This window comes from Canis lupus, chromosome 10 (assembly GCF_011100685.1).
Source record: "Canis lupus familiaris isolate Mischka breed German Shepherd chromosome 10, alternate assembly UU_Cfam_GSD_1.0, whole genome shotgun sequence".
Classification (NCBI taxonomy): domain Eukaryota; kingdom Metazoa; phylum Chordata; class Mammalia; order Carnivora; family Canidae; genus Canis; species Canis lupus.
Genome location: NC_049231.1, coordinates 46,962,471 through 46,979,654, shown reverse-complemented (window position 1 = coordinate 46,979,654; position 17,184 = coordinate 46,962,471). Strand labels below are relative to the sequence as shown.

The following is a 17,184-nucleotide window of genomic DNA, read 5'->3' as shown; positions in this document are numbered from 1 at the left end:
CTACTACTACTACTACTAGTACTACTACTTCTTTCTTCTTCTTCTTCTTCTTCTTCTTCTTCTTCTTCTTCTTCTTCTTCTTCTTCGATGGTCAAGGAGGGAAGCTTGGAAGTAAGATGATACAGAATTGAGGCTTAATTTATTAAAATCAAATGGAAATAAATGAGGCTTAATTTATTAAAATCAAATGGAAATAAATAAGTGCCACTTAATTTTCTTGTTTCTTCTTATATTCATGTGTATATCTTCTGTAAAGATTCCTTGGAATGCTACTTTTACTTGAAATGCAATGTAAAATATCTCTTGGCCACTAAAATTAGCAGTGAGAATTAGTGATTTTTTTTTTCCAGTGAATGTATCAAACTGTGTCACAGCCCAAACCTTTAGTCACGTGTACTTGTTGGAGGATGTGGCCAGAATTCTTTATTGACATGCTCCTCATCTTAAAGTACAATCACCGTGAAATTAATGTATTAAGCCATAGTCACGATCCAAGGAAGGACTTAAAGGTAATGTGATTCTCCTTATAATTAATAACCTAATTAAATGCTGGAGAGCTTCAGTCATATAGCAGTGTACCTTGCTTCCGAACAAAGATAATACCACCACTGAAATTGTATAGTTGTAACACTAGTATATTTTTAATTAGTAGTAGGGTGTGTGTGTGTGTGTGTGTGTGTGTATGTGTGTGTGATCAGTTTTGCTTCATCTTTAAACTTTGCACAGTGGTCTCCATTGTGTATTCATTTGGACTATATTAAATAACTTGGCTTCTGTTTTCTCAGTAATTGACATGATTCAAACTGGGATGAGTTGAAATTTGACTTTTCACTATGGAATAAGCAAATTATTAAAATAACAAAAAAAAAAGATATTAGGAAGCAGGTTTAATCTACTCAAGATGGGAAAAATCTGTTTAACCTTAATAACCACATGGAAAATCCTACTGCTAAATGCAGATGTGTTTATTAAAGCTGGCCCAACAAATCTGATGTTGTTCAGTTGTATGGTTTGAGTTGTCAAGTGTATGTAAGTGTAATGAAATTGAATTTCTTTTAATATGTGTTACTGCTCTTCAATCCTATGATGGTAAAAAGGTCTCATAGTTGAAGCACATTAGTTTTTGCAACTAGCCCACACAGTAGAGGCAGACAGATTTGATTTTGAATATCAGCTTGTTCATTCACTCCTGTTCTAAGCTTGAGCAAGTCACTTAATCTCTCTAAGCCTGTCCTAGAACAACATGTTGATTTGGAACATTGTTCCAGAAAAAAAAAAATTTTTTTTCTTTTTTTATTCTTATATGATTAATTGTTAGAATTTCAGTGTTTATTGATTTGACTATTTAAGAGAGCATAAGGAAAAATTAATTCTGGTCATAAAAGTTCAAAGGAAATAGCTGGGCCTGTTTGATCTGAGGAAGGGAAGACTAGAGATGTTGTACAAGTGGAACTGGAAACAGAGAAGGAAAACCAGATGGGATGTGGATAGCTTAGTAACTTTTCTAAGGTATGTGAAAGGTTGCTCTTTAAACCAACGTTATGGAGGTACAATTGGTGTAAAATAAAATGCATGTTCGTGTTTAATTTGTACTATTTGATAAATTTGTACACCCATAAAACCATCACCCTATCAAGATAGTGAACATATCTATCACCTACAAAGGTTTCCTTGTGCCTCTTTGTAACCATCTCTAGCCACTCTGCTCCCTTCACCTGGCAACAGCTGTCCTGTGTTCTATCACCATAGATTAATTTGCATTTTATAATTTCCATTCATATAAATGGACTCCTACAGTATGCAATCTATTTTGCCTGGCTTTATCACTCAGCATATTAATTTTGAGAGTCATTCATGTTATTATGTGTGTCTGTTCTCTTTTATCACTAAATAGTATTTCATTGTTCAGATGTACCACAATTTTTTTTTACAGACTCACCTGTTGCTGGACATTTGTGCTATATCTTGTTTTGACTCTTACAAATGAGGGTACTAGGAATATTCATGTACAAGTCTTTGGATTGACATGTTTTCATTTCTCTAGCATAAACACCTAGGAGTGGAATGAGTAGGTTGTATGGATGGCATATGTTTAACTTTATATGTCAAATGTTTTCCAAAGTGATATACCATTTTATGTTCCCACCAGCAAAGGATGAGAGTTGCAGTTGTTCCATATCCCAGTCAACTCTTGATATGCTCAGTCTTTAATTTTAGTCTTTCTAGTGAGTGTGTAAGTAGTATTTCATTGTGGTTTTGATTTGAACTTCCCTAACGACAAAGGATGTTGAGCACCTTTACCTGTGTTTATTTGCCATCCATATATCTTCTTTGTTGACATGTCAGTTCAGAGTTTTGTTTTGTTTTTTAATTCGGTTGTTTTCTTATTATTCAGAATATATTTTGGGTGCAAGTCAGAAAGTTGTGCTTTTAGATGTAGATTCATTAATTTCCCTGGAATATAGAACCAGCAAAAAGAAATTAAGTTGCAGCAGGAAAGAGTATAATTATACATCAGTACTTTGTGATTGTGACACTAATATGGGCATTGGGGCAACCAAAAGAGGATGTAAAACTTTCCCTGAAGGTATTCAAAAATAGGGCTGGCAATGGTCTGTTTGGATGCTGTAGGCTTGCTGATGTATGACTCAATTTACCTAATTGCAGTCTTCATTTGAGGAAGGAATCTTCCCTGGGGTAGGTCTGTTGCTAACATCTCAATATTCCTTGCTTTTTGGTGCTCTTTTTTTTTTCAGGCCCCAAATATGCAGTTTCTTGGAATTTTTCAAAACTTTCCATGTACTTTATGGTTTTTTTAAATTCGGTCTCTCTGACTTTAGCTTGAAATGTTGCTATGAAACATACGAGGGTCATTCAGGGGCATTAATTGGCCTTAGCAAAAACAAATTGCAATCTCTGGAGAGTAATCAAATCCGAAGAAATGCTCAGATTTCTAAATTTCTCTCACAATGCAGTAGCACAAATCATTGTTTTAGCTAATAGTATTGGGAAGATTCTTTTAACTCTTTGTAGAGGCAAAATAATTAACTAGATTCTAGAGAAGAAGTTCTACATTGATTAAAGGAGTTGGGTGGTTTTAGCCTGCGGAAGGGAAGAGCAAGGGGTGATTTAATGACAGGATTCCAATACAGTTAATGAAGGGTTTTCCTGTGTGTCGAAAACACTGGTCATTTGTTCTCCAACTACAGAAAAGCTCAAATGAGAGAAAATTGGCTCCAAGTTTAGAAAGATTGAGTGTGGGTAGTGTTAGACATAAAACTTTTATTATTGGCATCAATATTATTATGAGATTAAGCAATGGAACAAGTCAAGAGAGGTCATAAAGATACTTTAAAATAAGAAGATAGCTATCTGCCTAGGATGTTTAAATGTCCATTGAATTGTAGGATTCAGTTATTGAAGAGGACCTTAGAGATCACTTATTCTAATCTCCTTTTACAGATGAGGCTATGAAGAGACATTATGTAATTTGCCTGTGGCCACATTGCTAGATGCTAATATTTTACTCTGAGGATGTCTTAAAAGTAGCCTCACTCCAGAGACACCACGGGGCCCATGTGAGAGTTTCTACTCACAGCAGCTTTTACTCCGTCATAATCGTCACTTAAAGCTGATTATTATGTGTATTATTTTTTTTCCAAGCCAACGAAGAGCCAGTGTACTGACCTGCATGTGTCTCTTCTTGTCATTAAAAATGTTAAGGATTTCTATTCTTGGACATTTTGAACTTGTCTCTAAATAAATGCTATACTTTAAATGACTGTAGATGATTTGACCGGAGGCATTCAGTATTGATCGAGGTCAGTAGAAGACACTGCCACAATCTTTGGGGAGTCTGTGCCTGTCTGATATGGGGTTCTTTGTTAACTTCTGGTTGATGGTTGTGCTACAAAGACTCATTTGCTGGATGACTTTGGGTCAGTTATTGTGTCCTGGTGACTAGTTTGCCTTCCTTAAAGATAATATACTATAAAGCTTTAGGTTTCATTTTGTAAAACACTATTTGGAGCAGTAGGAAACCTTTCTAGGCCACCAATTCATTATGTATAGGGTCTGCAAATATGATTTCTAACAAGTGGGATTAAGTAGAATAAATTGCTTACAGAGGATTACACCTCTATTACCATAAATGAAAGAAATTGGCACAATGCAATTTATTTAATTGTGGTTACATTTTATTTGATAACTCATCATTCTATACATGTTCCCACTAGACCATCTAGAGCAAAAACCTACATATATTTATATAGTATTATATACTTATTTTAAAGGGTTTATATAAGTACTAAAAAATCTCATAATATATTCAAAAATATCTAGCATATTGCCTGAAATCTAGCAGACACATAGTGAATGATCCTACCTTCTTTTTTTTTTTCTTTTCTTGGGTTTTAGTCTTGGGTATTGGAGTCCTTCAAAAACCTAACAAATTCTTGTCAAAAGGGAAGTTCATAAAGCTGTTCGTATTTAAAAGTGTTTATTTAAAAATTATCATAAGTGAAAAAAATTAAAAATAAAAATTATCATAAGTGTATGCTAAGCACTTACTTGATTCATAGGATATTTAGATTTTATAAGATTTTAACATTTTTTTAGATATAGTCACCTGAAAAGTCAGGTTCTGTTGGTTCAAGATTTACTTGGCACCTGTGATTTGCTCACTCAGTCTTGGGCTAGATTGAGGATGCTTTGAATGCCAGAATGAGACATTTATATTTAATGTGGCAATAGAGAGCTGTCATGGGTTCCAAAACATTTGAAAGCTACAAACAAACAAAACTTTTTCAACTGAACCAAAAACATTCCTTTCTAAATGTTCCCCTTACGTATATGTATTAGAATAAAAAGAAGGTAAATTCTCTCTATACCTTTGTGTAGTCCATTGAGTTGACCACCCAGTCCTGTGTTTGTGAACTGGAAACCACTCATGGTAAATATGGATCCACACTCTGTAAAGTTTAATGAAGTGACTTTCAACTGTATAAAACTGCTTTGAGAACTTGGCCTTTGAGCAGTGACCATCCTCTAAGGAGACCCTGCGTGTTCAGGACTATTTTCTCTGAACCTCTGACTACCTGCAAGGAAAGAAGGAAGACATCCTGGAGCCAAGTATTATGTTCAATCCCTTTAGAGAGTCACTGGCTGCCTGAATGTGCTCATCGCTCAGCTTTTTGTAGAACCAGAGAAGAAACAGTATGAGGGCTTTTGCTTTTGAGAAGAATGTGCAGCTCTTTCCCTCAGTCTACATGGGCTGCCGCTCTCAGCTCCTGCCCTGCACACAGCTTATCCCAGCCCCGGGAGCCCTGAGGGTAGATCCAGCTTTTCTAGCTGTCCATAAGGAGACCAGTAGACCAGTATGCAGCTTATTGATTCAGTGTCAGAAAACCCGCACGTGCACAGGGAGGGAAGATTATACCAAAATTTCAAACTGTATCTACTGATTATTTTCATTGTTTTGGAAATTTTTGTACTTTTGATGTTATATATCTGTATTTTTTTCCCTTCATAAATACTCCATTTTATTTTGGGTAAAGACTGAAATTAATTATTCCCTTTTAATCTCTAGTCTTCCAAAGTCTTTGCATTTCTGTTGCTATAAAGTATTTTTCATGTTTTTTCCCAGAGTCAGGAAAAAAATCATTGTGAAGGTACACCACGATTCATTGCTCCAGAGAAAAACCCCTTCTTCCCAACTGTGTAGACCATTTGGTTGGAATCTGAAAAATTCAGTTTCAAATTGAATTTATTGTTATCTAGGCAAAAAAAAAAAAAATGAAAGAATGGAATGAAATTTCAGATGAAGTATAATTTTCACACTTTGTATATTTTGATCTCAACAAGTAACCAAGGATTCACATTCAGAAATCATGATCTTTTCATTTAAGACATGATTGTAATTCTAAATAATTAAAGAGCAGTATTCAAAGAGCTTTTTGAAGTAAGTACCACCCTAGATAACTTCTTCTGTCCCTGTTGGACAATGCCCTCACTGTATTTCCTAATACCAAAAGAAATGGCATGGATGCAAGTAGCCATTGTCATTGCACTCATGCCTCCGTGCATTTGCCACATACGTGGCCTAATGCTGTGCCCAGCTCTTACAGGAGCAGATGGAGGGGTGTCACTGCAATGGAGGCCGATTCCCAGCTCCTGGCAGCTGCCATGTTCACCACTTTGGGATTAGCAGCCTGTGACTGGTCAGTCTGCATAAAACTTTGGTAACTTGGAGGTGGAGGGCAGGTGATCTTAAGAGAATGTGCCTTCTATGGCTTAACTCTGTGGTTGGGCTGTCCCAGGTGGTTACACGCTGCTGTTTTCAGATGTTCTCTTGTGGTTTGTTATTGTCAGCATTTCTTCATAAAAACATTTTTTAAAAAAAGGTTCTACTGTGTTGTTTGGAGTTAATTTGCAAAGAGCAGTTACTGCTGTGAGCTACCCAGTAGATAAACATTTAAACTTAGCATTTTGCCTGTAGATACATATATATACATATATATATTTGTCCAGGAAAGCTGGAAATGTTCCATTTCTAGCTTAGCTGCTGCCTACTGCTTTTATTTCCCTCTTACTACCCAAACCAAAGACTTTAGAAAATCAAACTTCAAAAAATCCTGAACCCATTATCCTTCCAAGAAATATATTTGAATAAAGAAATCCATGAGCTGTGCAGAGGGCAAGATTACAGTAAATGGTACTTTTAAGTGCTAGTGGTTTGAGTTTCAGGAAAAGGAACAAGGAGTTCGGGTGGTGTAGGGCTTTTGATGAACTGAAAATTGGTATAGGAAGGACAAGTAGAGAATCTGGCAACCTTGATGGGTACTGAACTCACCTGAGAATGTGGGAGAAGGGCTTCAGGAATGCCACATGGTGTAACAAAAACATAATTAATAGTCACAGGACATGCTGAAATGTCTGCTTCTTCAGATTCACTGGTACAAACTTATTTTTGTAGTGGTTTCTCTCTTTTGCGCATGCACACATACCCACACAAATGTACATGTTTCAGGAAGGCAAGATTTGAAACTAAGAACTATACACAATGAAAAGGAAAAAGAACTCTTTGGTGAAACAGCGTTAGACACAGGATTAGAATGGAATACAATTTGGATCCTGGACCTGAAGAATAAAGGCAGTGGGCCTCACATAAACTAGCCAGTTGCCCCCAAAGAAACTCAATCTTCCATCCGTCTTTTCCAGCTCCTTTGGTGGGGAAGGGGAAGGGTAGCCTTTATAAGCCCTTGAAGCTTGTTACGTATAAGCAGGGCTCTGGGTCCTCAGCCAGTGGTTGAGATGGAGTTTGTACCCGTAGATAAAAAGCTTTTAAGTTTGAGAGGTATTCCACCTGTTGCTTCAATGATAGCTCCCACTTACTGATCACTAACTTGTAGGTGTTGCGTCTCATATGCTTTAACTCATTTAGGCTTCACAAGGGCACTATGAGGTTATTTCTCTTGCCCATCTTATTGAAGATAAAAATTTAGGAGGTTCACTGACCTGCCCAAGGTCATACACTAGTAAGCGGCAGGACCTGGATTTAAACTAAGGTCTTCTAGATTCCAGGACATGTTCTTGGCTCCTGTCCTATGTTTCTGCTCTCTTGCAAAAGACCTGATACCTGAGCAGAGTTCAGAAGAAGAGGGGTCCCCCAAGTATAGAGGGTGAAAGGACATTCATTCCAGTGAAAGCAAATTACATGGGCAGAGGTGCTAAGGATGAAACAATAGTTGGTTTGACGGAACATACGCAGTTGACCCTTGAACAACACCAGGCTTAGGGCCACTGACCCTTCTACTGCATACAGTTGAAAATCTGCATGTAGCTTTTGGCTCCCCCAGAACTTAACTGATAGCCGACTGTTGACTGGAAGCTTTGTATTGATAATGAACAGTTGACTGACACATAGTTTTATATGTTATATGTATTGTATACTGTATCCTTAGAGTATACAATGCCTGTTTTTTTCTGAAAAATTTTCAGTATCTCTAGGCTATATAGTTCGTCTGTGAGTTTTTCAAATTGTCACAAATATCCTCCCCCCAATTTTTTCCAATATATTTATTGAAAAAAATCTGCATATTAGTGGGCCTATGCAGTTCAGACCCATGTTATTCAAAGGTCAACTTGTTAGCAAGATTTTTCTTTTTAGAACAGTATTGCCTGAGGTCTCAGGCTCTGCCTTCTCACCCAGCATGCAGAGATATCCTGCAAGGTAGGATTATCGCAACTTTTATCGAAAGCTGACCATTCGTTCCACAATGGCGGATGGCCCTGCTGCGTGAGAAACAGACCATGATGGCAGGGCATTCCTGAGTAAATCTGGTGAGGGACCTGGAAGTAAGTCACACATAGCTTCTTTAAACTCAGCCCAGCGCCCAAGATGTCAACCCCTTGGTCAGGTAGGGGCATCTAGAAAAGGTAGATGATCATCTTCATCAGCAGCAGAAGTGTGGGGGCTTCTGTTTTGTACAAGATGCAGCTTGGCCTCCAGAAAGTGAGGATAAGACTGGAGCTGGGTCTGGGAATGCAGAGGAACTGGAGGAGCATTAATTATGTCAGTAAGGGAGAGTAAAAGGAGATACTAGCTGGATTGTGAAGTCATTCTGCGACTTCTCGGAAGTCTGGCACTCTGATCCTCATGAAATGAGGGATTCACATGAGGTCACTGAACCTTATGAAGTCCTTTCAAAAATGCTTCCCTCGCATTGCCTAGAAGTGTTCTCTCAGCCATTCTGTCTTGCTGTGAGGATTTTTTTTTTTAAAGATTTTATTTATTTATTCATGAGAGACACAGAGAGAGAGGCAGAGACACAGAGGGAGAAGCAGGCTCACTGTGGGAAGCCCGATGTGGGGGACTCGATCCCAGGACCCCAGGACCTGAGCCAAAGGCAGATGCTCAACTGCTAAGCCACCTGGGTGCCCCTTGCTGTGAGGATTAAATGATGTAATACACGCAAAGATTTTAACACTAAGTCGGGACCTCTGTAGAAACTCAGGAAGTGGGCAGCCCTGGTGGTGCAGCGGTTTAGCACCGCCTGCAGCCTGGGGTGTGATCCTGGAGACCTGGGATCGAGTCCCACGTTGGGCTCCCTGCATGGAGCCTGCTTCTCCCTCTGCCTGTGTCTCTCTCATGAATAAATAAATAAAATCTTAAAAAAAAAAGCTCAGGAAGTGTTAGCTATTGTCAGCATCATTTTTATTGTTGTGCTTCACATTCTACCAATTAGAGACTGGATGGTTCCATAAGCCAGTCACACTTCAGTGTGACTAGGGTGAACTTTTCCAAAGCTTTTCCAAGGCTAAAAATTTTGAGGCATCCGCATTGTCAAGGCTTAGAAAGACTGGATTTTGCAGGTGGACAGACCTTAACTGGAATGCAGGATCTGCCACTTGCTATTTTTAGGATCTCAAGAATGTTGGGATCACTTTCCTCATCTTAAGAGAGGGATGATGATAATGATCTTAAATGAAGATTCAGTGAAGTAAATGAAACAGCATGTCTAAAGTAGCCAATCACAGTACACGGTAGGCATTTAGTAAAATTCAGTTCACTTCCTTCTGTCTGGATACAAAGAGGGGCGGTTTGGGTTCATGTAGGGAAAGACACAGGCCAAACCCAAATGTTCTCTCCTTCAGCCACTGTTTCATCCCAGCTGGACCGTATCTCCCAGACTATCCACCCTCTTGTCTGTGTATCTCCCCTTAGATCTACTACAACCGCCTGTGTTTACTTCTTGTGGCCCTGAGAAGCACTGACTGATTGGCCTGTCTTTCCCACTGCACTGTAGGATCCTGGGGCATGGGAGTGGCTTTGCTCTCTGATTTTCTGGTACCTATCCCAGTGTGTGCTTGTGCTAGGCACTCAGTAGATGTCTCAATGCCTCGTCTAGGAGATAAGGGTGAACAAAGACAGTTTGGGTGATGTCCAGCCACTTAACTGTGAAACCTTTCAGGAAAATTGGAGCAGATTCTAAGGGTAAATATAGAGAGGAAAACCTGGATAAAGCTCAGCCACCACTCTAGGAAACAAGGTGAACTGGGAGGAAGATCTCAGAAGAACTCTTGCCTGCTCAGGATACCATATTCTAAACTCTTCAGGCTTCCCCAGGGTTTCTGAAGTCCAGAGGGATGTATTATCCTCATTTGAAGGTCCTTTATCTCCTCCAGAAAGCCACTCCAACTCTCCCTTCTGCTTGGCTTCTCTGTGCTGCTCACAGCCATGTGTATCTCCATGGGTACTACTGGTTTGTGATCATGGGGTTATCTGTCTGGCTCCCCCCTTGACTGGTGATTTCCTGTGAGTGAAGTCCTGTTCTCCATCTCCCTATCTCTAAAGCAGAGCACATACCTGGCAGTCACACTGCATGTAAAAGAGCAACAGGAGATTCTTGCCCTGGGTCTGGGAAACACTGCCCCAAGGGTTTTGGGTGTGTGTCATGAACCTCTGAAATTATATGGGAAATTGCATGTATATGTTTGTAAATCTGTTTCTCTTTTGAGAGCACCCACAGTGTACATTAGATTCTGAAATGTTGTCATGATCCCACAAATATTAAAAACAAAAAACTCAACACACTCATTTAGAGATTTTCTACATAACTTGTAAAGCTTGTGTTTTTATTAGCTGGGAGATATTTTTATGCTCCCTCCATTTCCAGGTGTGAGCTACAGCTTGGAATAGCTCACAGGCTCCATCTCGGAGTCTTGGATAGTGGTTCTGGGTGCTACTGCTTGTATATCCTGAAGGGTCCACTTAGCTTCTCTGAGCTTCGTTTTATGTTTCATCTGTTAATTTAGGTTTATAATGCCCTCATGTCCTGCAGGAATGTTGCATGATAGAGAAATATGGGTGTGCAGCTGTTTTATAAACTGCCAAGGCTATATAATTGCAGGATGCAAGTATTATGATGACAGATGTGTCATTTTCATGTTACACAGTGCTGAGAACACAGGAGGTGCTCAGTAAATATGAGATTAAAGTGAACGTGGAAATGGTTAATTGGAGTGAAAGGTCTAGAGGTTTGGGTGTTTGCATGTCCTGTACATTCTGTGGAAGGACTCAGTATTCAGGCCTAGAATATAGCTGGGGCTACTGAGGATGTGTTTTTCAAACAATAGTAAAAGGAGAAATGACCTTCCAGATCCCAAATCCATTTGCTTTGTTTTCCAGAAGAAACTGAGGATTAGAGAGACAGAAGCAGTTCCACTTCTTTTCAGAAGGGCTTGAGATGCCTCTTCCTCTCTTTTAATGGAGATCCACACACACACACACACACACACACACATGCACACACACAGCCCAAACCAAAACAAAACTCACTGCCTTCATATCATCATTTTGTCATCTTCTTCAAATTGGTCCAGCATTCATACCACAGTCAAAATTCTCTCATTGAAGCCATTTAGAGGTGTACAAACTTAGAACATGCTGGTCCTGTACTGGGCACAGGTACATTGCACTACGGAAACTTTGTATTAACAAAGCATCTTTCCTCTTGGAATGTTCTTGTAGACATCAGATGAAAACACCGGGTATAGATTATTGCTACCACTGTCAGCTCAACAGAGACCCAGAGGGGTTACGGTGACTTCTCCAGGTCATAAAACGGTATCCAAAAGCATGATGGAGACCCAGGTGTTCTGATTTTCCATCCTTTATAGCCACTACACTCTCTAACCCCAAAAAGCATCTCTGCTTGGTTTTGGCACATTTACTGAATCAGACTAGGAGATTCTATCCAAAGGAAAGATAGATTTAAGCTTCCTTCAAATATATTCTGCTCAAGGCTAAAAAGACTATGTTTATATCCCCTCACACTCCAGGTCATATAGAACTGGAGAAAAGCTAAATCTCATCAGACCCCTCCCAGCCCCTCAGTACGTGACAAAACAGTAACCTGGAAATGTTTTTTGCTTAATGGGTATGGGTGTGTGTGTGTGTGTGTGTGTGTGTTGACTATAATCTATCCTTCCGTTTTTAATAATGTGCAATAGAGAGGAGTTTTAAATTACATTTAATCGTTGTTTCATAATGAGTGATAATTAAATATTACTTTTAAAATAAGCTCTTTTTCTGTAATTGCATTACTTTTTTAGGGGAGATTTTGTTTTGCTCTTTAACCTGATTGTGTGCATTTGGAAAGTACCTTAGCGCAGAGTATCAAAAAGCAGAAAATTCTGGCACTTTTCCCACTTTCTATTATTTCTCCTGTATGGATGCCAGATTCCTTTGGGAAATCATCATTTGCTAAAGGTCAGGAGCAAAAGGAGGGGCATTCTTTAGTGTACAGTTACTGCTAATTAGAAACTAAACATCTGTGACCATGTCAGAGTTATTTGTATTTGAAAAGAAACATTTATATACAAGAGCCCTGTTCGGTAACATAAAACACCCTCTACCACAAAGTGTGTGTGTTGGAGGGGTAGGGGACGGACAGATGGGGAAGCTCCCGACACATGACTGGGCTGAGTGAGGTCATTTGCTAATTAAATCTCAAAGCATTTTCAGAGTATTTTCTTTTCTCTGTCAAGTGAAGTTTGTCACTCCCCCTACCCCTCGCACCATGGGCCAAAGCAAACATTTTACCAATTTAATTTGCCAATTAAAGATTAAATATTTAATCATTTTAAAGGAAAAATACATAGAAAATGGGTGGTTTGGCAAAACCTACTCAAAGACCATTGGGAAATCTCTAGCGACTTACTGTAACATCAGCCCTCAGTGTCTTCTCACAGTGTGCTGTAAGGTGAGCTCCTCTCAATCCATAAAGTGTGTGCTGAGCTGATAGGGGGAAATGACACAATGTTTGACTTACCCTGTGCCTCTTCCTCCTCTCTCTCTCTCCCCGCTCCCCATGATGAAATTCTGTTTGGGGTATTCCATTTGTATAGAAATTGTATCTGTTCTTTCATTGTCCTATTAAGATAAATGTCAGTGATGCCTCTGGGATATTGGAAACGTTTCAGTCATAGGTCTTCATCCTTCCACATGTGAAGCCTACATGGCCCAGATCTTACCAATAATTCCTTTCGGAATACTATTTAATGTTGAAAACAAAGCAAAAGACCATCTCTTTCCTTCACAGAGTCTGCTGTCTTCTGATCTTCCCCATCCTTATCTTGACATCCAAGATATTTCTGTAAGTTGAGTTGCTTTTTGAATTGGATAAAAGATCATGGTGTCTTAATATATTGGGCCTTCCTCTCAAATAATACTATCTGTGTGAAGGCTCTGAAGTGCACAGTTTCAGCAAAATCGTTGTGGACTCTCAGGTTCTGAGTGTTTACAAAGTCAAGAGGCCCTTAGATGACCTGCCTTTCCAATGACCTATGTAGAATCTCAAAGTACCACTTGTCCGTGACTTTCACTGATTTAAGAACTGGCTTTTATTCCAGTTCTTTGGGTGTGAGTCAGCCTAGAGGGAAGGATTCAGTGACTTGAGGGTCTAGCTCTTACTCTTGACAATAAGTTTAAGATCATGTAGTCTGCCATTTGTGGCACTACCCAGTCTGGCCAGGCCCACTTCTCAGCCTGAAGTTCCACTGTTATTTCTGAAGCCTCTACTTCAGTCAGACACATCTACTTATACCTTGAGCATTTTTACCTTTACTCTCTATACCACTGTTTCTGGTTAAAAGAACTTCCTGGTTTCAGCCTTCTTAAAATCATGCTTGCTTTCCTGGATTCTATCCCTCTCGATACCACGACCTATGGTCTTATCCTCATGTAGCCAAAATATGACAATCACTTGCTTATTTTTCCAGGACTATCTTGTGCTTTTGCTCATCTTCTCAATTGTACTGCTCATCTTGCCAACCAGAGTGTAGGTTTCTCAAAGACCACAATGACTGTCTTATTTCTAATGGCACTTATCATTTGTTCATTTTGAGTACCCAGTGAACAGTTGTTTGATTGTTGAGGAGGAAGCTCTTTTTGCTACTACCTGTTATTCAATCATTCCCAAAGCCAATCTACATTTATCCCTGTGATAAAATCATAGATATTAATGAGACTTATATGTAAAGGAAAATCACCTGTAGAGCTAACACTAACACACATTGACAATCCTTGAAATAAGAACGAACTCCTATCTCCTACCTCCTCCCAGCTCAGATGTCCCATCTGGAGCTAGAGAGAATATCAGCATATACAAAGGCATGGATATGGAAATGAGTATTGAATGGTCTTGTGGTTTTTATGTCTCCCCAGATGTGGTCGCTCACCTGACTACCGTTCCCGTGAAATGGCAGCTCGTGCCTTGGTCCCATTTGTTATGGTAGATGAAATCCCCACTACCATCCGAACTCTGTTGGCCAAACTCCCAAACTGCACTGACCAGCGTTTCCGGCAAAACCATATTCATGGGACGCTGCTCCAGGTAAATAAAGCTACTTTTTGTCAAACAGCACAAGATAAACTTTGGTTTCTCATATACTGTTAGCAGGCAAAGATTTGATACACAAGCTTTTAACTTTATCTGAAGAACTTTTTTCTGTTGCTGAAAAAAACAGGTATTTCCTGGGTAATGTTTTCATTACAAACAGGAGTACAGCGACACAGATCATCTTTTGCATTAAATCCTGTTTTATACAACATGCTTTCTGTTTGGACTTACCTCTCTGAACCATTTAGAGTTTTGTCTTTTCCATCAAGTGCCACTCTCTGTTAGGGGTGAAGTTGTGAGCATTCCTTGAAAGAGAAGTTAGCACAAGACACAGAAGCAGAGTTATACACATCAGGGAGAGTTTGCTCTGCAGTGCAACACCATAGTACATGGGAAGGTCTATCCCTACTTTCCTGTTTTCTCTGTGCTACAAAAGAGACTTTTTCTTTCTAACAAATACACAAGTATACTTACTGCTTTTAACTTAACATTTCCTCTAGAAGTGACTAAAGTACAACAAAAGAGCAAAAAATAGACTTACTGAAACTGTCTTTTTTTAAACCCTAATTATAAACGTGGGAACAGGTCTTAATGGTGAGATCTGTTCATGTGTATGCTGGGGTCACTCGTGGTGGGTCAGGATTCAGGGGGGTGGGATTTAAATATCAAATCATGTTTCTGGTTTGTGAGCAGAGTTGAAAGCTGACCTTGAGATCTCAGTATATGCTATAAGCTTGAGGTCTTCACTGCTGACATGAGAGGCAGTGTATATAGTGGTTAACAGTATAGGACTCTGGAGCCAGACTGTCTCGGTATCAATCTCAAATCTACTACTCGCTACCTGCACATCTGTGTCTTCATTTTTTTAAATTTTTTCATTTTATAGTATCACTAGCATACATTGTTCTGTCTTTGTTTTTGAGATAAGGGTAGTAGTAATGCATACCTGGTAGGGATTTTGTGAAGATTAAATGAATTAATGCATATGAAGTGCCAAGAATAGTACCTGGTACATAATGTGATATATAGTTACTATTGTTGTTATCATAGTTTTAATGAGCTGGTACTATAATATAGAACACTAATATCTTTAGTAACTAATTCCCTCTAGGTGAGAATGAATGCAAAAGAGACCTTTCTTGCCTTCCTTCCTTGGTTGTTGTATATATTCAGTAAGTAGTTATTGAGTGCCTCTCCTACATACTACTGTGTCTGTCAGAACAGTTCTTGCATTCAAGGAGTCAAAGATAAGAAAAGATCTGAAAATGGGCAATCATGATGTAGCATGCTAAGTGCTAGAGGAGCACATAGCAGAGCCACCTGATTGGTTTCGGGGAAGTCAAGGAGACCTTCCAGAGAAAGTGACATCTAAGTAAAGAGCAGAAAAAGTTAACCAAAGCAGAGGAGGGAGGAAGAGTCCCCCATGCAGAGAGAACAGCATATAGCAAGGCTCAGGGTGGGTGGGAAGTTGACCTACCTAGGACCTGCAAGCTTCGGTGGGACTAAATTCTAGGTTGGCTGGTCTCACACTGGTCTCAGGACCTCTTTAACTTCAGGAAAGTCATTGAGGATTCCTGAGAGATTGTCTGTCAATATTTAATTAGAAACTAAAAGAGAAAATCTTAAAACACAAGAACTCACAAGCACACATTCCATTAGTCATTATTAGAACAAGGACGTCATTACACACCTTGTAGCCCTGGCAAACTCTTCTGTGTGCTGTACAAGAAGGAGAGCAAAGGAGGGAAGGAGTGTTTTTATGGCATCTTGAAAATAGGTTGATCTTGCAGATCTCCCAGAAAGACTGTGTGACCCCCAGAGGCCCCAGAGCAGACCCTCTGGTCTGTATTGTATATGCTGCAGGTCTCTAGTGGTCGGTCTCTCTCTCTCTCTCTCTCTCTCTTTTTAAGATTTTATTTATTTATTTTACAGAGAGCACAGCAGAGGGAACTGCAAAGGGAGAGAGAGAAGCAGGCTCCACACTGAGCAGAGAGCTTGATGGGGGCTTGATCCCAGGACCCAGGATTATGAGCTGCAGGCAGACACTTAACCAACTGAGCCATGCAGGTGCCCTTCTGTTGGTCTCCTTAGTGCAGACTCTTGAGCACTTGTCTCACTTGGTCCTCATTATTATCTCAGTGATGAAGAGATGGTTGGAGGGATAATTATCTTGCTTTTAAACATGGGACCCTGAGGCCCATACAAGTTAGATGACTTGATTCTGTCAAACTCTGCTACTTTGAAGGGAAGGAGCTGGCAATGAGTAACGAAGGCTTTTCAAAGATGCCTAGATTCTGTATCTGAGTTAGAAGAGGGGCTCAGATGGTCAAGGGAGGAGGGGAGATCAGCCATCAGATCTTCTTTCCTGCAGATCCACTCTCGGCTGAATTTTTGTCAGAAGTAATGAGGTTGGAATTGCTTCTTTGGCTGTCTCACCACTTGTACAAATGGGCCTCCCAGCCTCATTTCCCACACACAGCCACTAACAGATCTGGCTTGTGTCTCATCAGTCTGCCCAGTGACAGAGCACGGTCTTCTCTCTGTCTCTGGGCTGCCTTTAATATCCCATACTTTTTCTGTTACCTAAAGTGTGAAACACCATGAAAGGTAAAAACCCTGTAACTTCAGGTTGGTTGCGGCTGTTGCTTTTATTCCTGATTGTTGGGAGATGAAGGGCTTGTTGAAAACAAAACAAAACAGAATGGGCATTGGGTGTTGAGTATTGTGTTCATGTTCGCCCAACCAATTGCTGTCTTTACCAAGATTGGTTTGTACCCTGGTT

At 39.7% G+C, this 17,184-nt stretch overlaps 1 protein-coding gene and 1 long non-coding RNA gene across 2 annotated transcripts in view; one reads left to right on the top strand and one right to left on the bottom strand.

Annotated features, from left to right (window-relative positions):
* The window catches only part of THADA (THADA armadillo repeat containing), a 327,437-nt gene that overhangs the window by 162,687 nt on the left and 147,566 nt on the right, over window positions 1-17,184 (top strand). The window contains 1 exon segment of the mRNA NM_001109959.1: window positions 14,228-14,396. Within this exon segment, the coding sequence (NP_001103429.1) occupies window positions 14,228-14,396 (169 nt within the window).
* On the bottom strand, window positions 2,308-13,245 carry LOC119873665. Its single transcript, XR_005365814.1, has 3 exons — window positions 12,834-13,245; window positions 4,890-5,096; window positions 2,308-2,454 (listed from the first exon to the last, which is right to left on the bottom strand). It is a non-coding gene; the product is annotated as an uncharacterized LOC119873665 (long non-coding RNA).